This window comes from Alosa alosa, chromosome 5, assembly GCF_017589495.1.
Source record: "Alosa alosa isolate M-15738 ecotype Scorff River chromosome 5, AALO_Geno_1.1, whole genome shotgun sequence".
In the NCBI taxonomy this organism is placed as follows: domain Eukaryota; kingdom Metazoa; phylum Chordata; class Actinopteri; order Clupeiformes; family Clupeidae; genus Alosa; species Alosa alosa.
Genome location: NC_063193.1, coordinates 18,480,920 through 18,506,374, shown reverse-complemented (window position 1 = coordinate 18,506,374; position 25,455 = coordinate 18,480,920). Strand labels below are relative to the sequence as shown.

Genomic DNA, 25,455 nt, shown 5'->3' with positions numbered 1-25,455 from the left:
AAAGCCACGCCTGCCCTGGTCTGGAGTGAAACCCCTGGTACCGCCTCTTGAACACTAGGAATACCCCTCTCTCAATTACAAGTTACAAAATGTTAATAGGCTATGCTGCTACATTGTATTCATTTAATTCTTGGGATAACTTCCTGACATTCCAGGCATACCTCTGCTTCACACATACATGTATAATAATAATGCTGGAGAAGAGATATTGCAAATGTCCAGTTTAAAAACGCGAGACGATGGAGGAGGAATGCCCAAGGAATTTCGATAGGAAAAAGACAAACATTTGGTTAGGTTCAGAGCCGTCTTTCACGCTCCGGATTAGCTTCTGACTAACGTACTGACAATTGTCATTTGTTCCAACTGAACAAGACACAGGGATTCTATAACAATAACACACAATTAATTTGCCTACCAGATGATTACAAAATCCAAATACAATTTTATTTAACACGAGAAAGCAGAGCGAGTAGGCTACGATCAATTTTGGAGTAGCCCATAGAGAACAACACGTCTTGAAACCTATTCCGTCTTATAGGTTTCAAGACCATCCAGGGTTTTTCTACTAAATGTATAGTTCTATAGCCTACTTCAAAATGACTGGTTCTGCACACTTCTAGGTTTACATCTTCAATCTCTACCGCCCCTCAAAACATCTTCCATGGTCCGTTTCATCATTATAGATCATGGGCGTCATTAGATCTAGCTGCACTGGGGCACAAGCCCCCCTAGGGGTCCGGGGGCATGCTCCCCCGTAAGAAAATGTTGTATATTTTAACGTTTAAATGCATCAATCTGGTGCACTTTCAAAAGAAATTCAGAGGTTAGACAATAATTACATAATATTGTATAAAATTATTATAACATATATGGATGGAAATATTTGTGCTGTAGCAAAGTATTTTGCAGTTCAGAGTTTTAACCATGCACACACAGAATAGTTATGCTACTGCAATAAGTTCACAACCACAAAGCATATTTTCTGAGTTTCTTTTTAGAAATGGTCAAAAATAGTGTATGTTTTAGCACTCCATGAAATTTTGCAGTAGCCTGTAGCAGAACAACTTGTGTTGTTCAGCTAGTTAATCTAAGGCTTAAGACAGTCATATTGGTCATTGTAATGGACATCTATGTATGCTATATCTTCCTGTAACCTGGGTTGTGCTGAACTGGCGCGATTCAGCCCTGCACACGCCCGGACTCGAACCCGCGAAACAGCAGCACCTCGGATAGGGAGGCGAGCGCGCTAACAATTGAGCCAATAGCCCAGGCTACAGGATAGCATGCCAGAGGTTTACCAACGTTCCACAAGCACAGCTAAGCTAGCTGGCATCCGTTACATTCCTTTTTCAGGACAGTCTGGGCTATCCACATCTGGGAAAGTAGATGTGATAATATTTGTCTTAAATGCAATATGTCTTATGTCAGCCTTTACATCAAGAAAAACGTTTTAGATGAGAATACATTATAATTTTGGCCCAAAGTTGGAGACCATGTGTTTCAATTTAAAAAAAAAAACGGATTACTTGGAACCGCTTGTTGTACAGATGCGTTATATCCTCGTATTCGGCAAGGTCTGCTGTTTATTGTGATATACGGTTCGCCTTGTGTTTAGTGAAGAGTTTGTGCAGAGATGTGTGCAGAATGCAAATATGATTAGGTCTAGGCTACATTTCATTACAAGTTCAATGTTAAATTTCTCGCGAACCATTTATCACAGCCACTTGGCGTTAATCTAATTGGACAGCTTAGATTCCGCTCGTTCACGTGATCTGTATAATATCTGTGTGACGAGTACACAGCGAGAAATTAAACCTGAACTTGAGATTTTACTGGGCCACATAACTTCACATAACTTCATTTTTTTAGACCCCCATGGATGAAATTCTACGAAACTTGGCATACCCCCAGAGAATGTCAGGTTAAAAATTTCTTCATCCTCGGTGCCACAGAGGTAGTTATTTAGGAAAAACTGCATTTTTTGGGTTTCGGGGGGCCCAGCGCGGGGGAGGGAGTGGCCCCCGGGGACCAAGCGAAATTTTTCCGTAAAAGTCTAGGGGGGCTACATACTGTACCCACCAAATTTCATGTGCCCCGGTGTTTCGGTGTCCCGGGTATCGTTGACCAAAAATTCAGGAAGTAGATGACGGAAACGAAAACTTTGACAATCCCTACATGACCCTATATGACCGCTTCGCTAGCGGCGGTCATAATAATAAGAGTAAAAAATACATAAAAATAAAAGAAATAGCATCTCAGTTAGCCTACTTAAAAAAAGAAAATGCATGACTGCAGTTATTTTTTTGCAAGGGGATAGGTTGGTAGACACTGGCTAGATTGTGAAGAGACCATCATGGGTCATCATAGGCTAGCTATTGATGAAATTTTCCATTCCCTTCAGTGTATTCCCAAGACAATTAAATAATTTATGAAAATTCATCAAACTGGAGGATATAGCATTTTGGAACCAAACTCTTCAAGTGTAGGTCGACATCGTTGTGCAATGTGTTTACTTTGAAAATGGTGTAGCAAATTACCTGTCATAGAGTGCAAAGATTATGGAAATGAAGACTCAGCTCAGTTTCAAATCAATCCTGACATTTCTGGCTACAGCCTTGTCTTGGCTTATTTTGCAATACATCCTGTGAGATTTTTGTGGCCTTAGTTAAAACCTGAGAAGTAATTTGCTCAATATAGATAACAAAGATATTATACATACATTGTGTTAAAATTGAAGTTTGAGTGTTATGAGTGAAAAATATGAGTGATTTGATAACAAACCTTCACATTTGGGTGTTGACTAATTAATTATCAGAGAATACAGTAATAAAAAGGTCTTTGATTTGATCTTGCCAGGACACTCCATATGGCCTCTCAAAAAAACATAAACACACTTCTCCTCCTCCTCTCTCTCGCTCTCTCTCTCTCTCTCTCTCAGACAGTCATCCTTGTTTACCACAGGTCTGAAAATGAGCACTGGACCGCTGACAAGGCGCAAGGCCGTATCATACGGTCACACTGACATCGAGAGTTCCGGTTAGCAGTCACAGAGGCCTTCACATGAATCACCCTTCCCTTAGATGAGGGTGGCTGTGAGGTGTGAATGAGAGATCGGGTGACTAATAGGAAGGGTGCCCACTGCACCCTCTCAAAGGACGAGGTGGGAGTCAGAACTGATGTGGCAGTGGGACTGTCACCTGCATTAACGTCACATGCTAAATTAATGGAGAGCGGGTGCGTGAATGAACCTCCCACTATGACATTATGGACTTCGCATAGGTCTAAGCTTCAGTCACACCCTCAAACATCATGTCACAACAAACAGGAGTTGATGCAGGTACAAGTCAAATAGAAATGCTAGAATGCTAGAAATGCTATCCACTTGGGTAAAGACAGAGTCTATTTTTTCATGGAGCTTTTACTCAAATAATGACACCTCATGATAAGGGGAATGGAAAATACAAAGTGCAGTGGAAAATACAAAACATATATATCCTGTCTTTTACTTCACTGTGCAGTTCTCCTCTATGTGTTGTTCCCTCGGCTGTAAAAGATATAGCTTTCTTCATATAGGTTGTGATTCTCCTCCTCTACGTGTTCCTTTGGCTCCGGCTCCCCTTTTGTACTGCCCGGTGATGTCTACACACCGCACTGCCGGGCCTCTCCATGGAAACAATAGAGCAGACAGTGCCAAAGCATTAGAGTACAGCAGGCAGAGACTCTCTCCCAATCTCCCAAGCTGCCCACTCACATGTCTGCAAGTGTGACTGGGGAGGCTCTCTCTCTCGCCGAGTGGGCTGGTTGTGTATATATGTGTGTGTGTGTGTGTGTGTGTGTGTGTGTGTGTGTGTGTGTGTGTGTGTGTGTGTCAGCAAATGTCTGTAGAGAGGGGGATCCACCGGTTGAAAATCTAAAACCAACAGTGAGGCAGGCCTTTGATGAAGATAAAGTACATCACAGTGCTACAACATTTCAACATGTTGTTACTTGCTGACAGATGGGCAATACAAAAGTGATGAAACAGTGAAAACACAATCAGTTTCTGATCAAAAAGACTTGTAGATCTGCACCATAAATTATCATCACAGGTGTGTGTATAGTGGAATTATTCAATTACCTGTCAGCATCGTTATGCATCATTACACAAGTGTTCTACAGAGTGTAGGAGATAGAGAGAGAGCAAGAGAGAGAGAAAGTGAGAATGTTAGTAACGGGTCACACAATGAGAAAGCCTATTGAATAATCTAGATTTTCACATACAATGCACCACCCGAAGGCTCCAGACATCAAGTCTATCCCAAACAACTGACCCCATGGTGGTAACCATGGCGACAGGGCATGGTGCCAGACAGGATAGCCAGACAGTCCATCACGCCGCTTTCACAGATCCCCCATCGTAACAGCTCAGGCCTTGAACACCAATTAAGTGAGAACAGCATTCAGATTTAGCACCACAAATAACTCATATCTCCTCACTGACAGACGAGGATTTAGTACAATTTGCATTGTGTGCGCAGTAAGACATGCCCAAACGTTTAGGTAAAGGGCAAACGCTGATGCCATGCTTGCCACTGTGCCAGACCGAGTGTAAATGCCCGATTGTTAATGCTTGTTGAGGCAATCACGGTATGAGAGCTCAGCGTTTCTCTGGGTGTTTTCATCCAGTGGGAATGACATTATCTAAGCAGAAGGGTGCTGCCTAACCTACCGTGACTGCTGTGAGTTTGTGGACACACTTGCATGCAAAAGAAATGGAATGGAAACAGTAGGATAGGTCTAAGGCTTGACAACTTACTCCCATACTGCAAAAATAATTGTTTAGTAGATTACTGAACAGCATATTCTTCACAGCCCAGTGTATTATAATCACTTTGGTTCTGCAATACACCAGGAAAGCACAGGGCCATCAGAGACACCTCAAGCATATAAATGGAAAATGATGGACCATTTACTTCAACCCCACACACACTATAAGCAAATTTACTAGTTTCACTCCTGAGACTAATCAACTCTAAGAAACATTGACATGTAAACATACACAGTCCAGTGTGGCATCGCATTTAATATAGCACGTTACAAGGTACCGATAGGTACAAATGTGTCATCAGAATGTCACACAAGGAAGAGGTGGATGGATGATGGTCTGGCGAGGCAGCCAATCAGAGCCTAGCACAGAAAAGGTCTTCACTCAGCATGGTCCCATGGAAGTGTGACATGAACTGACCAGGACTGCTACATGGAACAGCAGGTGTGCCGTCCTTCTCTGGTCCGGAACCTGTGCTTCCTAAATCAGAGTGTGACTCAAGGGGCGCTATCTTTGAGAGTGAGTCCTTCCCTGTTGTAAATACCTCAGGCCCTCTGCCAACAGTCACTGCATACCTACTGAGTACACCAGTCAGCCCTCTGCTCCTGAGTCTGTTTCTGGCCATAGCCCCCTTCAGAGGTAACAGATAGGTCCAGATGTGCACTGCTCACCGTCATGTCCCAACTTCATCTGCAAACACCCACACCCATTTGAGAACTTGGTGGATGGAGATTTGATTTGACCAATTTGACTTTTTGGGCCCCGGAGAGTTAACTATTTGTAGTGTAACACAAGAAGTTTCACACTGCGTTAAAGAGGAGCAGTTTTCATCAGTCTTAATGTGAGCCGCAGGGCCGCATGACTTGGACACTATATTAATAACAGTCTGTCACTGGCCACCAACAGCTGGTTCCCACAGATCATGTGTTTCATTAGTGGTGAGATGTGGAGAGGATCTGCCACACAGGTGCAATGCATACAGACCCCCCTCCAAGTCCATTTCTCGACTTGATCATAATCACAGTAATTGTAAGAACTCTTTACGTACCGTGCCTGAATGGTACCAAATCACAAGTAGTAAAGGTGTCCAGTGCCAGTTTTCCTGCCATATTAAATGCATAAATATCCATGTCACTTTGGTTGTACACTTGAACCAGACCTTTGATTACATTATGATGGAGGGCTGTGTTGTTACACTATTACCCCAAATAGATCTAGACGGAATAATAACCAGATATCAAAATCTGAAGTGCTGCACGGATATTATTTTTCTATTTCTTTGCATAAACAAAATATTTCCGTTCTCAGAAAAAGATGGTTATATTTTTGTGCTTTTGTTATACTGCATTCAAGCTGTAAGCAGCTCACATTGTGCTCATGTGGAATACAAATGGCAGACAGTGCATGCATTTCCCTCTGAGGTAGAGCACCTCTCGTCTGGTGGAAGTTCAGATGAGGCAAGGCTGTTATTCTCTGAACCGCCTGTCTGCATCTACCCCCCACACCCCGACATGGCACTCCAGTATGCTGCAGGAACAGTATGTTGCTGTGGTGATGACCAAAGTGCTTCTAGAGCACACTAATGAGTATCTCTTTGGTCTGGGAGCACTCGCTGTGCATTAAAATACATGAAGGGTCAGCCAAGGCCAGACAGGGTTTTTCAGTCTCACCGCAAGAAACCCCAAAGTAGTGGCCCAGTGAGAGTGGATGTCACCGCACGCTGGTCTGAAGGTGTCTGTCCTCAAATGTGGACCATGTCTAAAAGGTAATTCAAACGGAATATGAAATGTCTGTGATCTCTGCTACTGCAATCAAAATAGATTTACTGTTAAGTTACTGTCTTGATGTCGCGGGAACGCGTGAAAGGACTGCACCAGTACATAGTTGAAAACTTACAAAAGATACAACAGTACTAAGAAAAAGGCATGAAAATTTGGGTTTGCCTCCAAAAAACACACAAAACACAAACTTTCAACCTCACTATGCAGAGGGGGATCTCAAATCGTATTACAGAAATAAACCTTTGCATTCTACCATAAAACCACTGCAGCTTTGGAGAAAGTCCTGAATGGACGTTTTTCAGTTGCAATGCAACCTAGAGCTGGACGGCTAAAATTGCAGTTCTACAGCTAATATTTCAAAGCCTGGTGGGTCTGACATAGGGAGCATAATTTGCATTTCATTAGATTCTTTGGATGTAACCCATCAATCATGAATTGCATGCTGTATTCACCTCAGAGACTTTCATCACTGCAGTGTGGGTTAAGTCTGTCTTGTTTTCTATGCAACTGCAACTGCAGGTGTAAGTGAAGTAGGAGAAAGCCTGGTTCAGTGAGTGCACATTTTAAGTTCATTAAGAGGACGCACACACTCATGTCTTTGAACTTTTTTCCCCCCTCTCTCCTGAGCTAGTGGTGAGAGGATCTATTAATATCATTTCATTAATCACGAAACAGCTTCAAAAGTATTAAAATTGAAGTGAGAGGAGATTTAGTGCAAGCTGCATGATTACTGTCTGAGATGAATGCTGATGAGCTGAGCTGCCCAATTCCCCACACACTGAGCTGCCCAATTCCCCCCCCACCCCACACACTGAGCTGCCCAATTCCCCCTCCCCCCCCACACACACACCCTCCTCACAACACCGGCCAGTATCAGCACTCAACAGAGGTATTGATCAGTCTCTGTAGGGGCCCTATTGACTTTTAGTCCAATCTGCACAAAAAAAAATCTGTTTGATTTTATGCATTACGAAATACAAACAGCTACAGCATTGCAGGCATGCAGTTATAGGAACCCGTTCTGAATTAGTCATTACTGGAACAGTGGCTGCGGCAAAACAGCTTGATTGAATTACAGCCTGAATCAAGTTTGATTGCTCCTTTCACAGTGACATCATTCATGGTGGACACTGATGAATTGGTCCTATGCTTTACAGATTTGCGCTGTACGACTTCAGTGCTAAGAGCTAATCTAAAGTGACAGCAGTCTTTGTGGCCATGATGAGAGGTGGGCAGCCAGAAGCCTGTCTGCTTCACAGGAGATATGGATCACAACAGAAGTAATGGAAGCGACGTCAGACAGCGGGGGAGGTGTCGCTACAGTGCTGGCGTTTAGAGTGTTTGTCCTGCGGAGAAGCTCCACAAGCTGGTCCTGCCATTTAAGTCGCACAACCTGGCCCTCGTAGGCTCGTCGCTGGCGCTCCCATTTGGAGGACATAAAGCTCTGATCTTACTTTGCAGGTTTGGAGCTGATGTTGATGGAGAATGAAATGAGGGTAAGCTGAGAATCAACAACTGTAGAGAATAAATGACCAGACTTCACCTGGTCAAGGTGCAATATATGAAACACAAATACACTGTTTATAAACAGCACTGGCATCCATTAAAGCCTGATCGAGAACTACTTAAACTTAAATGTAAACTCTTTATCAGTAAAGGATCAATATGAAAGATAGACTGTGATTGTAACTCAGTTGGTTCAGTCGTGACAGATAAGTGTGTGTGGGGGCGAGTTACAGCCCCTTCACACGTCTTCTCCTGTGTGTAAAACCTGAGTGAGTCACGCAGTCCACCAGACGAGGTGGAACTCCACGGGGAATAGAGAGGGAGTGCGGTGGCCGCCGTCTCTCTCCTTTGTGTTTGGGACACGCTGCATCTGACTGTTCCCATCTGCTGTCTGGGCGAGATCAGAACAACCCCCCCCCCCCGATTCTGTCTCATCGTAGTCTCCATAGCAACTGAAATGGGTAAAGTGGGCACAATGTTCCTCTGACAAACGTAGGTAAGAGGAAGTCTTTGAAGAACATGAACAAACAAAATGTGAAGACCATCACATAAGAAGCATGGGGTGGAGATAGTGATTCATCACTTTTCCATAGAATATAATCAATAATGTTGACTTCTTCAGGTATAATAAATGAAATAAAAATGATCTTATATGAGTAATCCAGAAACTGACTATGTAGATGCGACTGAAGATGATGAGAGCATGTTCGGAAGGTTATGAGGTTCTATTAAGGAGCAAGGTCACACTTTTGGTTAATGTATTTAGAACATAAAAAAACATGGCACAAATATTATGAGAACATGAAACCAAGATGTTGCACACAAACCTTAAGGCCAGCAAAACACTGAGATATCACATCGCAATGTCTACGTCAAACACATATATTTCCAAAGAATGTATCCGCAAATGATGTATATATGATATCCTAGGCTCAAATGACATACATTACGTGGATAAAATGTAATAATTTGATTTAAAAGCAACTGATTGGACAAATATTGTATTGTGGGGCAAGCAAAGTGCAACAGTGTGTGTGTGTGTGTGTGTGTGTGTGTGTGTGCGTGCATATGTGTATGCTACATCAGTAGGTGTGTGTGTGTGTGTGTGTGTGTGTGTGTGTGTGTGCATGCAACATCAGTAGAAGTGTGTGTGTGCACACAGTATGTGTATGCAACATCAGTAGAAGTGTGTGTGTGTGTGTGTGTGTGTGTGTGTGTGTGTGTGTGTGTGCATATGTGTATGCTACATCAGTAGGAGTGTGTGTGTGCATATGTGTATGCTGCATCAGTAGGTGTGTGTGTGAGTGTGTGTGCATGCAACATCAGTAGAAGTGTGTGTGTGTGTGTGCATATGTGTGCAACATCAGTAGAAGTGTGTGTGTGTGTGTGTGCATATGTGTATGCAACATCAGAAGTGTGTGTGTGTGTGCATATGTGTGCAACATCAGTAGAAGTGTGTGTGTGTGTGCATATGTGTGCAACATCAGTAGAAGTGTGTGTGTGTGTGTGTGTGTGTGTGTGTGTGTGTGTGTGTGTGCATATGTGTACAACATCAGTAGAAGTGTGTGTGTGTGCATATGAGTACAACATCAGTAGAAGTGTGTGTGTGTGTGCATATGAGTACAACATCAGTAGTGTGTGTGTGTGTGTGTGTGTGTGTGTGTGTGTGTGTGTGTGTGTGTGTGTGCAGAAGCACATTTTAAGATCGACACGGGACATCACTCGCATCAAACAATACCCTTGGACATTTAAAAACAATATAAATAAAAGCAGACATTCACACATCCCAACTTGGCAAAATACAGGGTATTTATCATCTCAAATGACACACTACTCTGATGCGCGTCTGTGACTAAAAGAAAAACAACCCAAAAAAAAAAAGTGTTCGACGTGACTTCTCAGGATGATTCAGTCTTCTCGCATTGGCTGAAGGTAGAGAAAAGAAAATAGCTTGTGACGGCACCCGCTAAGCATGCAAACAGTTTACAATCTGGCCCTGTGCATGCTCAGATGCCGGGGCAGAAAAAAAAATCAGTAACGGAGTACAAGATGTGACAGAGAGAGAGAGAGAGAGAGAGAGAGAGAGAGAGAGAGAGAGAGAGAGAGAGGAGGGGGGAGAGAAGAGAGAGACAGGGAGTAAAAGAGACAGAGAGGAGGGGAGAGAGAAAGAAAGAAAGAAAGAAAGAAAGAAAGAAAGAAAGAAAGAAAGAAAGAGAGAGAGAGAATAAACTAAACTACATATCAGGCCCTAAACAGGCTGAAGCCAGGACACCAGGTGGAGGAATGCAACGCTGCTCTGATGTCCACATGCTGTAGCTACGCAACTGGTGCCGTGCTCCAGTGACCCAAATTAGGAGAGGTGGAGCCCCTCGACATTTCATGGAATCTGACGTGCCCTAAGTGATCCTCCTCTGGCACTTCTATCATTCGCCAGTCACGCTAGATTGAACGGGGGATTCAAACAAACAGTAAAAAGTGCTGATGGCAATTTGGCAAAGTCAAAGAATTTCAACAGCATTTATCAATGCAAATAAATGTCAACAGCATAAATAATCTGCAAGCATGTTTCAGTGCAAATACCTGATGGTCTAATTACAAAAATCTAACTTAACTGGCAACTGTCCAACCCCTAAAAATGTCCGCATGATTTGATGTATTCTGTTGTTTTAGTTCCAGTTTCTATATAAAGGCAGACAGTGGGAGAGAAAGGGGAAGAAAAATAAGCCAGCTAAACTGAATCAGCATGTGAGAACTTGATTACACTTAGAACTCTCTTCAAGCATGAAGGCCAAAAGGCTGCAAATATCTGCACTGGGCAACAGGGAACCAGCAAGACCTCCAGTGGCTCTCCTCCACGCCTGGCCATGGCATCGAGGGGACAAGCCTACTGTGCATTAGGAAAGGACTAGTGTCTGACCACCCTGTCCACCCACAAGGCCAGTCCACCAGCTCTAGTCAGTCTGTCAGTCTGACTGAATTTTGTTCTTAAAACGACAGCGTAATGGTGAGAAGCGAGCTCCATTCCTGCGGTTCTGTCTGCGGAATGGATGAGTTCTTCACGACACACTGTCCGGTTCTGCCCCGCTCATGATGCTCAGCTCCCGCCTCACAGTCAAAGCACGGTGTTACCACCTGGTTTGAAGGCGGTGAGATGCGGTGAGATTCGGTGTGTGTGTGTGTGTGTGTGAGTGTATGAGTGAGAGTGAGTGAGTGAGTGTGTGTGTGTGTGTGTGTGTGTGTGTGAGAGAGTGTGTGTGTGCTAACGGATGATGTCCAGGTAGTGCAGGTCCGTGTAGAGGGAGTTGACTAGCAGAGCCAGGAGGCGGTTGGCGTCGCGCAGACAGTAGCCCGGGTGCGTGATGAACTCGCGGGCCTGGCCCACGGCCTCCTGGAGCTCAGCATACTGCTTGTTGCCAGGCATGGACTCCAGCACGGCCAGGGCCTGGGGACAGGTTCAAAATACACACACACGTTTGATCTCTTGAGCTAAAGAAAATGGCCATCTGGAGGGCTAAGCCTTCCAGCAGGACGATGCAGCATGAGCCAGCCTTTTACGCAACACAGCTGAACTCTGGGTCTACACGTTTCTGTTCAGGGGGGGGAAACGTTTTCCTAACTGCGGGTCCTGAATTCACCTTTCTACTTTCTGTTTCTTTGCTTCGTGTTCCTTTAGTTCTGCTGCTATAATTAGAAACACTTAACACTTTACAAATGTATGTACATGGGGCTTTACAGTAGATAGTCTGTTTAAAAGAACATGTTTCTAAGTAACAAAGCTTATCCTACAGAGATAAGCGGCTAAAATCTCCCTGTGTCTGGTAAGTTAATGTAAATGTATGAACTTAAGGAGAAGCCCAAGTCCTGATCTGGTTCCACTAGCGCACTGTGCTAAACCCTTGGAACCTGTGGAACTCAGCTGTTGAATACTGGTGTTAGAATACTGGTGCTACAACCTCAGGCTTATGGGATTCATTCCCAGTGAGTGCATTACACTATATAGTCATAAACTAATAACATGTATGGCATCAACTCTATGTCAATCCTGTGTCTGAACCGTAAGTAAAAAATTGGTGAATAAACAAACACAGAAACATCAATCTAAATGTCCCTCTAACATAGTCCTGATCTCTGGTGGCCTTACCTGCTGGGCTTTGGCGGAGAGTGGCAGTCCAGGGCCCGCCTGGGTGCGTAGCTGGTTCTCTGAGGGAACCTGCACCAGGAGGAAGGTAGACATGCTGCGAGCCACCACGCGGAACCTGTGAAGAGCGTGAGACCAACACCTTCTCAGTCAACACCTCCGCTGTGAGAACACAGTCTGACATAGCCGTTTAATGCCAACATGGCATTAATACCTATAGTATAGCAAAATGGCACATGTAGGGGCAATGCTAGATCTTATTTTTTAGGTAATGTTCTTTTTTTTTAAGTATATTTTTTGGGCTTTTTTGCCTTTATTGGACAGGACAGTGGAGAGTGACAGGAAGTAAGTGGGAGAGAGAGATGGGGTGGGAAACCTGGGTCCCCGTGGCCACTCAGACCCGTACATGGTACGGGCGCTGCAGCCTGCTGCGCCACAGCGCTCCCCCTTAGGTAATGTTCTTAGCAAAATGGGATCTAATGTCTACTATCTACAAGTATCACATGCAAAGTATTGCCAAGCTTGCAAATGTCATGCTTGAAGAGCTTCAGTAGTCACCTCTGGTCTTCTCATGCATGCTTACTTAAGTCCTTGCCAATATGATTTTCACCCCAACAAAAAACATTATCATGGAGCCTCTCAGCCACTGATCCACACGAGCCTCACCCATCCAGCCTCTCCATACCTGCTAGACAAAGGAGACTTCCTGCCCAGGCCGATGGCTCCCAGGATGCCCGAGTTGATCCTCTCCTCCCCGAGCAGGGCCAGCCGGGCCTGGAAGGCCAGCAGGGTGAGGGTCAGGTAGTCGAGCGCGCACGCGTCCCCCAGATCCACCTGCCCCTGGATCAGCTGCAGGAATTTGTGCCACCACAGGAAGAGCTTGGCCTCGTCTGCCGGACCACTGGGGAAGAGAAAAGCCAATTTTACCTCAAGATGGAGTCTGTGATTTTGCCCATCTGTTTTCACCCTTCTGTGATCCTGCAGCAAGGTATCAGCTAGTTAGAATTCTGGCTGGAGTCTTTTTGGACACACACACTGAGGGCAGCAAGAGGACTGTGAGTAGCAATCTGCTCAAATTGACAAAAACGTCTATTGTGTTAGAGTTGCAAACTGCTCTGAGAACTTCATACATCTGAAAGAGTCAGAATCCGAAGTTTGTAGTTTTGTCATTGATGTAGGTCAACTCTCTGTGTTTCATAACTGGTGCTTTTTAACTAGACAGCATAACTAATGAGAATAAGATGGGTCAGTGCATGGGGGGAACAAACAGGTTCAGACTTCACTTTTTGACTTTTGAGCACTCATCTTCAGCTATGTGAACATAATCTACAACTATTCCTGTTCAACATTGCTCCTTCAAAACGGGAGTTCCTTCATCATAATAATGTACAATTCAGATACAAGTAGTAAACGTTTGGCAAGGTGCGGTTAGTGCAGGGCTAACCTGGGGAAGACTTGGTTGAGCCAGGTAGTCAGGAGTGCCAGGGTCCTCTTCTCGTTCACCACGGTCTGGTCCAGGTTGAGCCGTTGCTGGACGTAGACGTAGAGGGTTAGGAAGCTCCCCAGGGACAGGCTCTCCTGGATGAAGTCATCCACAGTCAGCTCGGGCACTTGCAAGGACACCAAAATAGGACCCCAGCCAAAGTACTGATCAGCGCCTGAAAGGAGATGAAAAGAGGACGGATGAAAAGAAAAGGCCAGGAAAAATCCATCACTGGACCTCTCCAAGGACAGGACTCCTTAGATGTGCACATTCATGTAAGATCAGAACGTCTATTAACATTTGCTGTAAGGTCCTACATCATCTCAATGCTTTGAGGTCATATTTTTAGCAAAGAAGAGACCAAAGTGACACAATGGTGATAAAAATTACTACCAGCACAATCAGCTGGTAGTCAAACTGCCATCTACCCCCCCTCCCCCTCCGCGTTTGGGGGAGCGTGTTGGAGTGAGGTCTGAAGGTAGGACCTTTGTAATTGTGTATTTTCAAAATCTAACTTGATTGTACCGTTTATTCCAGGATCTCAGATCCCTCATTTAATACATGTCTGGGAAACTGACCCTTGTATACACTAAAGTGGAGACGACTGAATCGACCAGCAAGACCGCTGCAGCACTCACCATCGGCGAAGTAGGAGAGGATGCAGGCCTCGGTGGCGCGGGCCATGTGGCGGACGGAGGCCAGGCAACGGCAGGCGGCGGTCAGCAGGGGCAGCACCAGCGGCCCGCGGGCCCTCTTCTCCACCCAGCTGTGCAGCTTGGCGCCGAGCCCCTCAGCCGTGGACATGCCGGCACCGTTGAGGAGGCTCAGGAGCTCGGCGAACAGGCTGCAGGTGGCCATGTGTCTCTGCTGCAGGTCTGTCTCTGCAGAGAGAGAGACAAGGCCAGACAGACGCGGCACATGCCAGACACAATGAAGGCAACCTTCACGCTAGTAGCTGTACGAGTTGATGGATATTTATACATTTCGTCACATAGAATCATTCACCTTATTTTACATGTAAATTAAATAATAAATATGCTCCTTGGGCTCCAAATTCCACTGAAACGGTGGCTTAACAATGGTGATAGTTATTCTACACCAGCCACAAAGCTAGTTGAGGAGCATCGCAAGGTTTAGTCGCCTGTGTCTTACCTGGCGGGTTGAAGACCACAATGCACTCCAACAGTTTCTCCATCTCCACCTCCAGGGAGGCCAGACTGATGTTCCCGTTCTGGTCCAGGACAGTCAGGAACTGGACCATGAGGCGGAGGAAGGCCTGGCACTTCAGTGTCATGTCCTTAACGTCACAAAAAAAGCACAACCACCATCACGTCAGCGTCACATTTAAGGAGCACTGCACTAGAGGAACTGAACTGCTCTTGCTAGTGCTCGCCCCCTGTGGGTCTGGCTTCAGCTTACCTGGTGCAGTTTGCCCTCCAGACCTGGCCCGAAGCCGGCGGCCATTTTGAGGAGTTTGACGACGAGCTGGGAGGACGTGTCGTGGCTGAGGATGAGGGAGGAGGGGTAGTGTGTGTTGACATAGCCGGTGACGTTCTCGTAGGCGGAGGAGTCCACCAAATGCCAGGGCACAGAGCTGGACTGTCCCAGCAGACTCAGCAGGGGTGACTCCTGATGGACAGAACACCTTAACCAATCAACAGAGAACCTACCAGCAAACTTCAACTGAACATTTAAGCAAAATCCATCGTATGGGCCAAAATGGGTAAGGACTGTCCATAACAACACATTATGACTCATGTTGAATGTGGCAGCTAAAACAACCAACACGCCAACTAACAACAACCAAGCCTATTTTGGCAGTCAACTGTAACACCATATGACAATGACTTCTGGCACGCACACAGTAGCGTCTGGAGCATGTTTACAGTCTAGATGGGAGAAACGAGACGAGGCTTTAAGACAGCTCACTCACGGGCTTGCTGAGCAGGTGGTCCTCCTTGGCCAGGAACACCATCATGTAGAGCAAGTAGACCACCATGGTCTGGGCCCCGGGGCCGGGCTGAGGGCCCAGGGCCTCACTGAGCACGCTCACCCAGTTCACCTGACACAGCACGCCCCCCAGGAACAGAAAGCAGCTCTTAGGACTGCCCCGCTCCACCTGGATTAAAACAAAATAAAAAATGGACGTTCCAGAAGATTCTACTGTACTTCAATAATACAGTGGTATAACAGTACGGCCATCCAACACAAGTGAAAACTGCAGTCACTTTAAATTAACTGTGACATAGTCAAGTTGGTTTACTGTATATTAATCTGAAGGAAAGGCCTCTCACTCACGTTAAAGAACTGGCTCATGAGAGCCTGGTCTGGGTGCAGGTCTTTCCACAGTAAGAGGTTGTACTCGCTGTGGTAGGCGTAGAGAAGGTACTCGGGCATCTTAGGGGACGTGCAGCTTTCACAGTAGTGCATGAGGTGAAGCCAGAGGGCGCCCCTCTGTCCCGGCAGCAAACGATCTGTGACCACACACACGTACACACACGTACACACACCATTTAAGCCATATCAGTTTAGAACACTCCTACTGTTTCATTGACTCACTGGAGACAGAAGTAAGTGCTCTTCAGCAGAGACAGGTACTTTGCATTGGGTCTTACCTTTGAATTTCTCATGTAGGGTGTCGGTTAGCTGGGCGTAAAGGGAGACAAGGCCAGTGGCAATCGCAGTGTCTGACTCCAGCCAGGGGTAGCAGCGGGGATTACTGACCAGAAAAAGCCCCACAACTTTCTTAATACACATTAAGACTCATTACAGAGTTGGTCTAACATACGTATGCATATGGGGAAATTGTCAGATGAAACAGTCATATTCTTGCTTTTATTGAAAAAGAAAACCCAGCTAATTTTGCCAAAAGACTTCTAAGGTACTAAAAAGCTGCCACACTACAGAATACAGACGGTGGGCATTACCTGGCATCATCAGTGTCTAGAACCAGAATCCATGGCTTGAAGAGTTTGGCCATTTTAGACTGCAGATCTTGGAGAGCTGAAAGACAAGCATGTGAATAATGGTGCTTAATGATTTAAAAAAAAAAAAAAAAAAAAACAATTTAAATAAATAATAAAAAAAAAACAGTAATTTATAGCAGTTCTCAAAAAAAGAATTTCGCTCAAAGTGCTTTTACACTTCACCACACAAGCGGGGAACTTCTAATAAATAGGTCACACAATAAAAACATTGATAAACACCCTAATCCATGGGGAATAAAAATCAATTAAAATGACAGACACATTATTAGATAGATAAATAGATACTTTATTGATCTCAAAGGGGAAATTGTGAGTGCTGGCTCTGTCACTATGAGTTGGCCCATCACTATGAGTTGATCCATTACTATGAGTTGACCCAACACTAGGAGTTGACCCAACACTTGTTCTAATCGCTTACCTTTGAGTAGTCTTGTGCTCCCCAATGGCTCCTTGGCACAGTTGTTCACTTCCAGACTGATGACATAGTTGACCAGGTACCCAAGGAAGGCCTTGACCTCCTCAATGTAGGGTGCCCACTTGCAGAGCAGCCCGAAGCTGCGGAAGTCCCCCTTAGAGAGACGCAGCTTCAGGAAGTAGTTGGACAGCCACTCGATTGTTTCGTCCACCTGAGACCAAGACACAGGGCAAAGTCAGCAACCGCATTACAACAACCGAAAAGACACAAATAGAGCAGCCAAAAAGACAGCAACCTCATTACAACAACTGAAAAGACACAAATAGACAAGCCAAAGACAGCAACCTCATTACAACAGCTGAAAAGACACAAATAGACAAGCCAAAGACAGCAACCTCATTACAACAACTGAAAAGACACAAATAGACAAGCCAAAGACAGCAACCTCATTACAACAACTGAAAAGACACAAATAGAGCAGCCAAAAAGACAGCAACCTCATTACAACAGCTGAAAAGACACAAATAGACAAGCCAAAAAGACAGCAACCTCATTACAACAACTGAAAAGACACAAATAGACAAGCCAAAAAGACAGCTGCCATTATGGTTGTTCTCCTCCCCTTCTCCCTCTTTTAAACTAGTGGCAGAGAAGAAGCTGGGCATCATGCAGCTGTTTGTCTCTGGTGAGCTACCTGTTGTGGGGAGAGGTAGATAGATGCAGACCCAGAGCCAGCTTTGGGGGATGAGGAGGAAGAGGAGGAGGAGGAGCTGGGGGCTCTGGCCACCTTCTTCCTGGTTGGTGGCGGGGAACAGCCGAGCACTCGGAGGGAAGACCTCCAACACTCTGGGCTCAGCAACTGCTCAGACGAACCTAGCGACATGAGCACACACACAAACACACAGATACTGTCAAACACATTATGAAACACACACACACGCACACACACACACATGCACACGCACACACACACACACAATACTAAACAGATGCCCAAACACACAGACACACACACCCCCACTCACACAAACAGACACATCAAGTGTATATGTTTATATCCTGCAGTGTTGAATATGAAACGCCAAAGTATACTCATAGGAGGTGCTGCTGCTGATGAATATGAATCAATAATGCCAACAGCACCAGCACTTCTGCGTTTCAAGGCCTTCATCTCGAGTGATGTTGAGGACTTAGAGGCCTTCAAGCATAAATAATACAGCTAGCCACGTCTCGTCTCATTTAGTACACTTCATTAAGTGCTACTGCAACTGTTTACTTAATTCTGTACAGAGAAACAAACTGTAGATGTTTTCACCACTTAAGAGCTCTGAGCCTCTGCAGGTTTAGTCATGTGTGGCCACTGGTATATTAAACCATAATGAGTAGAGACAACCATGGCGAAATTTACAGACAAAAAATTGTGTGGGGCCACAGACGGCAAGGTGGGAATACTTTAAGTATTTATGGAGTTTTGAAATATATAACACAAACATCTCTGAAAGCTTGGGCTTGGAGGAGGATTAAAAGTCTTTGGCTAAAAGTATAGAGACATGCAGATGCTATAGGTGGGAGGTGGGGGAAAGCACGTAGGCATACTGTAGCTTTGTTTGGCATTCATTTGTTTGTTTGTTTGTTTGTCTGGTGTCTTGTTTGTAAGCAGGTTTATGCAAAAACTACAATCTTTATTTTTAATAATAATAATAATAATAATAATAAAGCTTTATTTGTATAGCACCTTTCATACACATTTACATTTTAAAAAATGTAACTGTCATGGAAAAGTGTAGCAAGGGGCCAGAAAGACAAAGTTAGATTGGAGCAGTTCTGAATCATGGGGTGGATACAAATGTAGCTTCACTTTCAGTAATGTCACATTATGCCAAATAGGACATCTGACCTTGGCAGAAGCCTGCTCTCTCTGAGGGCCAGATGTATTAACACATTTGCGCCCATTTCAGGCGTATTTGTTTTGCAACGTGTGCGTACAATCATGGCACCCTCACAAACAGGCCCACTGAGGTAAATGTTAAGATTGCCTGTCGTGAGAGCTGAAAATGGCAAATTGCGCTTTTCCGTGTCATGCATATGCATTCACGGGAGGGTCAAGGGGAAAGTGGGAGTTTACCGTAAAGAGATGGGAGGGGAAGCGTTAAGAGCGCATAATTATATATTCCGCGGTATGTACTGCCTGTGAAAGCGCACGCCTATTCTGGGCCTAAATATATCCGCCTTGTAAAAGCAGGTGTTAATCCAAATTGCGGTTAAATGCATCAATAGAACCTTTCAAAGACAACAGAATCGCTATTTAGAGCACCAGTTTTGCGTCTTTGTACTATATTAAAAGCAACCTTAACTTTCGTTGGCCTTTCGAATGTCTTACTTTCACTTTCACGTCATCCACTTGCTTGTTGACATCTTATCATGTACTGTATTGTATTATTTCATGATTGCTAAACGTTTGATTCGTTTTAATGTTGTCATCAGTCAACTTCATTCAACTGCGCTTGTATGTAGGCTATGGCGTTCAGTTGTGAACGTTCGTAAAATTGCGGTAGGGGGCGGAGAAAGGCGCAGATTACCCGATGAAGTGAAAGTTTGATAAATAGCACATATGACGCTATCTGCGGTTTGTCCATGGCGCTGATAACGCTACGTTCGCAAATGTACATACATCTGGCCCTCTGTGCCTTTCTAGTTTTCATCATGGCTCTCTTGCCCAGTTTGACCAAGTGCTCTCCAGTCTGTGATAGTGCGTGCAAGTGTTTTAGTCACAGCGGCCCCCCTGCAAGACTACTGCAGGCGGTGACTTACTCTGCATGAGTAGGCGGAGAAAGTCGCTGTAGTGGTCGGGGAACTGGTGGCACAGCATGCGTGTCCAGTGCTTGCAGAAGAGGTTGAAAGGCAAGAGCACCTCTGGCTCGGGCTGGAGGCCGCACGCACCCAGGGCCAAATGGATGAGCTCCATCAGGCGGCTGCGCTCGGGGAAGGCCGGCTGGGACCCCGCCAGCCACTGGCTCAGGTCAAACTGGGAGAGTGGACGATGGAAGGGAAGGGGAAGAGAGAGAGGGGCATAAGTCACTTTAAGGACTAGAAACCACAAGTTTAATGACTGCAATGTTGTTGACATGGATAAGGGAAAAAAATTTCATCATCTTCATGCGGTGGATGCGGTGGACAATTTATGTGATCAAAACTTTTAACAAAAATAAAATAAATCCCTCTACACTACAACACCATTCCACATACATTGTTGCAACATGTGCTTGGCCACATTTGTGCTAGGCTTTATTCCTTTTTTTTTTTTTTTAGCTTGATTTGAGTGACCCGAACCTTGGTGAGGAGCATGAAGATGACATCTCCGCTGTCGGCGTGCAGGGCTGTGACCACCTCCTCGTAGAGGGCCACCAGCTCGGCCGGCGAGGCGTTGGGCGTGAAGTACGGTGAGAGGAGGTTGCAGAGGCGGCGGTTCTGCAGGATGGTCTTCAAGATGTGCCTGCACTCTGTCTGAACACCCTGGATAAACACCTGGAGACAGCAGCACAGTGGGGAGAGGAGAGGAGAGGAGAGGACAAGAGAGAGGAGAGGAGAGGACCACGTGTATGAAGACAGGGCACATGTCGGCAGAAGTGGACACTGAGTAATGTCCAAGTATACAGTATGTGCATGAGTACGTTTGTGTACGCTTGTAAGTGTGTGTCTGTGCGCCTGTGAGATTCAGATATATTCCATCTGACTGCACATTGTCTGAAACATGAAGCAGAACCTTTTTCTATTTCAAGCTGTCTACAAAGTGGCGTAGTAACACAACAAAGCGTTAGATCTAACGGTTCTCTTTGACCTTCCTGTCAGAGCAATGTGAGAACAACATATGCCCAGGTCTGACTCCTCTGGGAGGATGTCACAGACGTATTGTTACTCTATTGCTCTCCAGCAGGAAGAAAACTAAAAAGATGGATGAGGCCATTACACACTCCTCCTCCTCTTCCTCCTCCTCTTCATCTCCCTTGCCCTCTTTCACATCAGCAAGGTAAAAGTTTTTCATTGTTATCCTGTGGTTTTGTGGACATCTAACTGTAATGAGTCAAAGCAGGCAATTTCCACACAAGTGCATGTGTCATTTATTTCAAACAAAAAAAAAATTATTTAAGTTAAAATCTCTAAACTCCAAATGCCGCTGGCCGTCAACGATAACAGCACGGAGCTTGACGTCATTTCACGTCCCGTTCTCTTTAAAGGGACTGCATCAACTCAACACAGATATACATGCACATCGCAACTGTGTGCTGTACACCCAGCGCTAGTGAAGCATTACCTAACTGTAGATAAAACCGCTAGATGATGGTGAATTAAGATGTATGAAGCTCAGTACGCTTGTGTGAATGCGTGTGTGTTGAGTGGGTACGCGGTACATGCAGTGGACACGAGTGGACGGGTTAGTAGTGCCTACCTGACCCAGGATCTCAACACAGGAGGAGAAGAACTGGCGTGTGGGAGGATGGCGCAGGGTGTCCTCACACACAAACGACACCACCTGATAGAAGGCTGTGATGCCCACCTTCTGCACAGCCGGAGATGGGTGCAGCTTGAAGGCGTTGACCAGGGCACTGGGCAGTGTGGGTATACAAAACTCATGTCAGAATCTTTGCAACCACCAACTACGCAACTAAGTGAATATCTTTAATTATTTCTTAGTTTTTTTAATGTCATTCCAGACATTCGCTTTTGTCAGATTTTCTATCTCTCTTTTTTTATGTTTTCCTGAAAATCTAGATTTCTGCAGCTTTTAACTAGTAAAATTGAAGACCTTTTTAAGACCATAATGCAAAAGGAAAGGTAAATTAGACTTTTTTTGAGACCTTGTGGAAACCCTGACAAACATCATTTCAATACTTAATTGTCAGAAAAAATAAAGCAATATATCAGACACCATGAGTATCCCCAAAACACATTCAGAAATAGACTTTAAAGTAAAACTTAAAAAAAATGCCCATGTGTGAGACTGGTCTGAGAGCAGTAGATGAGGATAATAATCAGGAGGATGATGATGATGATGATGATGATGATGAGGGTACTGACGTGATGAAGTTCTCTGTGTGGACGGCGGCCTCGGCTACGCTCTGGGGCGGGGGCTTGATGGCGTCTGTCTGCAGCTGCTTGATGTCGCTCTTCAGGGACTGGATCTGCGTCTGGACAGGCTCCTGCAGGTGCATGCCCTCATACTACAGGACCCAGCACACCACAGGACACACACACAACATGAGGAACCGACACACGGAGGAGTCAGATTCACATAACACATCACAACACATACCACAAAAGAGATAGCAGTGCACACACTATACACTATACATTATAAAGTTAAAGCTGATTAGCATTTAACAGTCGCCTTTATCCAAAGTGAATTTATATCACAAGCACCCATATGGTAGGGGAGATCATACACTAAAAACTTGATGAAAAGGTTGCTCTTATAGACATTATATCGACAGTACACAGACCAGTAGCTGGGTAACTACATGAGTAAATGAGTAATAACAATAGGCAAATTGACTAGTCTTTTCTCTTTAGTGCTCCTTTCTCTGGGATTCATTTTAGAGACTAACTCTTGGGTAAAAAACCTCTTTGCTAGTAAAAAAGGGGAACAATGAGGGGCCAGGGTGATGCTGTGTGAATGACCGCATGTGACCCCTGACCTTTGCGTTGATGTGGGCGGCGCCCTGGCAGGCTTGGCCCCCTTTGCCCTTGCACTCCAGCTGCATGCTGAGCTGCTCCTCGCGGTTGCAGTAGAGCTGAGGGAGCAGCTCCAGCAGCTCGCTGTCCAGCGCCACCTGCTGGGTCTCCCGCATCGCTGCAAGTCTGCAACCCGGGAGACACAAAGCACGGAGTGAGGGAACAGAAGGTGGTGTCAGAAAGAGAAGTTCTCTTAGCTGTTTTGTAAGTCTTTATTTGACATCATATAAATATGTGTCTGTCAGGCAAGGCTGACAACACTGTTCACGCTTTAATTGGGATCAAGTGTATTATTTATATGGGATATTCAACTTCAAAGGCTCACTTTGAAGTGAGGGGGACTAAATAATACAGTGGTGTATTAATGTTCCATGACTGATGGTGAAGTGGTATACATGCTGTTAAATAATATGGACGCTCTTGGAAAGGAAAAACTTGGGAAGGTATTTTTAGACAAGGACATTCAGGAGAAGAACTACTGATATGCTAAGATGTTTTCTTGTGTTACAAGAATATTTTATTTATTTATCTATTTTTATTATCTGTTATCTTTTCCCAAAGAACGTTTCTGTACAATGCTGTTTTCAGCTAAAGGATGTCTGGACCAATGCTGGTTTGCCACATGCACATCTGGACGCCAGGCTCTACTCCTTATTGGTCACCACAACACTCCGCTCTAAGATCTTTGGTCACCACTGATCTCTATACTGCATTGACCAGATACCAGTGCATGTCAGGGCAGGCCCAGTCTATTTTCCATTACATTGACGCTGTGTATGTCAGCGGTCTGGTTTGGTGGTTGGGAGGACAGTCACCTGGCCTGGTGCTGGAGCTTGGTGAGCTCCTTGTGGAGGAGAGCGGACGAGGCGGCCTCCTCAGACAGACACGCGGTCGGGACGTCGGGCACCGGGGCTCTCATGGGCACCAGCAGCAGGGCTCCCTGCGGGGCATCGTGCTTCCTCAGGTTGGTCAGGATGCGCTCCTTTGCTATGAAAGCGTAGAAGAAACGTTCAAGAAAGTTCAAGAACCAGGCGAACAACTCAAAACTGAATCTGCTTTCTACTTCACTTATATTATGACCAAGGATGTCCATAGTTGTATATAATCACTACACTAATGTGTTTTGATATAATATCTTAATTTAGGAAAATTAATATATACATTTATATATTTATAATCTATTAGACAGCACCAGTCAGGTAGGGCGACAACATACGGTAACACTGGCCTCTTCCAATAGTTTATGCATGGACCCAAAAAGAACCACTTCCTATCTAACAGACACAGACTGCCGCAGGGAGACATTAAGCATGTTGAGGCCCACACTGCACTCCCTGTCCTCAGCTGGCCTGTCCTCTCTCCTCAGGCGTGATGGGCTAACAACCTTGTCAGCTCCGCCGCCCAAGTGTCCTATAAAAACGTCCCCATTACCGAGAGATCTCATTAAATCAGACAAGACCTAATCGCAGGAGGTAATTACTCCGGTTCTCCAGAGAACTGACAGACACACTTGGTGCACGCATTCGTCCGGGCCCAGCACTTAAGCAGAGGACAGCCCCTATTTGCCTCCATGTTAAGACAGGCCTTACCACATACATCAGAGTCTGGTGTAACCGTAGACTGTAGGGGCGTAACAGGAAGAGTGTGGGAGTGAGAGGTGCACCGACTGGTGGAGACTGCGAGGTCTGGACGTACCGGCGTGTGGGTTGATGAAGTCGGTGAAGATGGAGTTGCTGGTGACGTGCAGGTAGGATGGCTCGTTCTTGACCTTCTGCCACAGGTCCAGCACCTCATTCAGCTCGTGCTGCACACGCTCAATGTCCACATACTCCATCCACACCTCCTGGAACACGAACACACACACACACACACACAGAAACGGATATGATACACATGGCCATACATTCACTAGACACATTCACTACACACATGTTTACATGACATACTGTATAATACAGGTATACATCTATGTTTAACCATTTAGCAGATTCATTCATCAAATACCACATTCATTACAGTAAGAACATACGGTATGCTATCCACACCCACACACAGCTCCATATGGCAACACATTTTCAGTCAACAGACAACACATTTACACACTCATTTGGCAGGGACATTATAGGTAGGATACATGCTATCTATCAGGACAACACACACACACACACAATGAAAGGATAATCTCTCCTGCTGATAGTGCCACAAGAAGACAGGGCAGTCCTCTATCCTGTGGGTTGTGTGTGTGTGGGTGTGTGTGTGTGTGTGTGTGTGTGTGTGTGTGTGTGTGTGTGTGTGTGTGTGTGTGTGTGTGTGTGTGTGTGTGTGTGTGTGTGTGTGTGTGTGTGGGAACCCTACCTGCTGCCTCTGCATGATCTTGGCCAGCTTGTGCGCATCGTACTGCTTTGGCAGAGAGGGCAGGTAAACCTCCTGCTTCTGCAGGTTCTCATCGTCCAACCACACGGCAAAGACACCAAAGAGCCTGGAACAAGAGAGAGCGAGCCTCATCTAAGCTGGGGTAATTTTGACCAGAGTAAGAAGTAAGAGGTAAAAAGTGCTGCAACTTTTTGTTTTACAAAAACGTCAAAACTGTTCTGTACATTCAGCGAAAAAC

At 45.2% G+C, this 25,455-nt stretch overlaps 1 protein-coding gene across 3 annotated transcripts in view; it reads right to left on the bottom strand.

Moving 5' to 3' along the window:
- Positions 1–10,592: 10,592 nt before the first annotated feature.
- epg5 (ectopic P-granules autophagy protein 5 homolog (C. elegans)) overlaps positions 10,593–25,455 on the bottom strand; it is a 28,002-nt gene continuing 13,139 nt past the window's right edge. For all 3 annotated transcript variants that reach the window (XM_048242493.1, XM_048242495.1, XM_048242494.1), the window contains 21 exons: positions 25,200–25,323; positions 24,540–24,687; positions 23,660–23,831; positions 22,808–22,970; positions 22,191–22,333; positions 21,562–21,718; positions 20,445–20,639; positions 19,926–20,139; positions 17,809–17,987; positions 17,118–17,325; positions 16,640–16,715; positions 16,328–16,431; positions 16,011–16,186; positions 15,646–15,831; positions 15,132–15,341; positions 14,865–15,009; positions 14,351–14,593; positions 13,674–13,887; positions 12,915–13,130; positions 12,233–12,347; positions 10,593–11,533 (listed from right to left, as the gene is read on the bottom strand). In XM_048242493.1, coding sequence (XP_048098450.1) covers positions 11,351–11,533; positions 12,233–12,347; positions 12,915–13,130; positions 13,674–13,887; positions 14,351–14,593; positions 14,865–15,009; positions 15,132–15,341; positions 15,646–15,831; positions 16,011–16,186; positions 16,328–16,431; positions 16,640–16,715; positions 17,118–17,325; positions 17,809–17,987; positions 19,926–20,139; positions 20,445–20,639; positions 21,562–21,718; positions 22,191–22,333; positions 22,808–22,970; positions 23,660–23,831; positions 24,540–24,687; positions 25,200–25,323 — 3,571 coding nt within the window. In that variant the 3' untranslated portion in view covers positions 10,593–11,350. The remainder of the gene's footprint in view (positions 11,534–12,232; positions 12,348–12,914; positions 13,131–13,673; positions 13,888–14,350; positions 14,594–14,864; positions 15,010–15,131; positions 15,342–15,645; positions 15,832–16,010; positions 16,187–16,327; positions 16,432–16,639; positions 16,716–17,117; positions 17,326–17,808; positions 17,988–19,925; positions 20,140–20,444; positions 20,640–21,561; positions 21,719–22,190; positions 22,334–22,807; positions 22,971–23,659; positions 23,832–24,539; positions 24,688–25,199; positions 25,324–25,455) is intronic.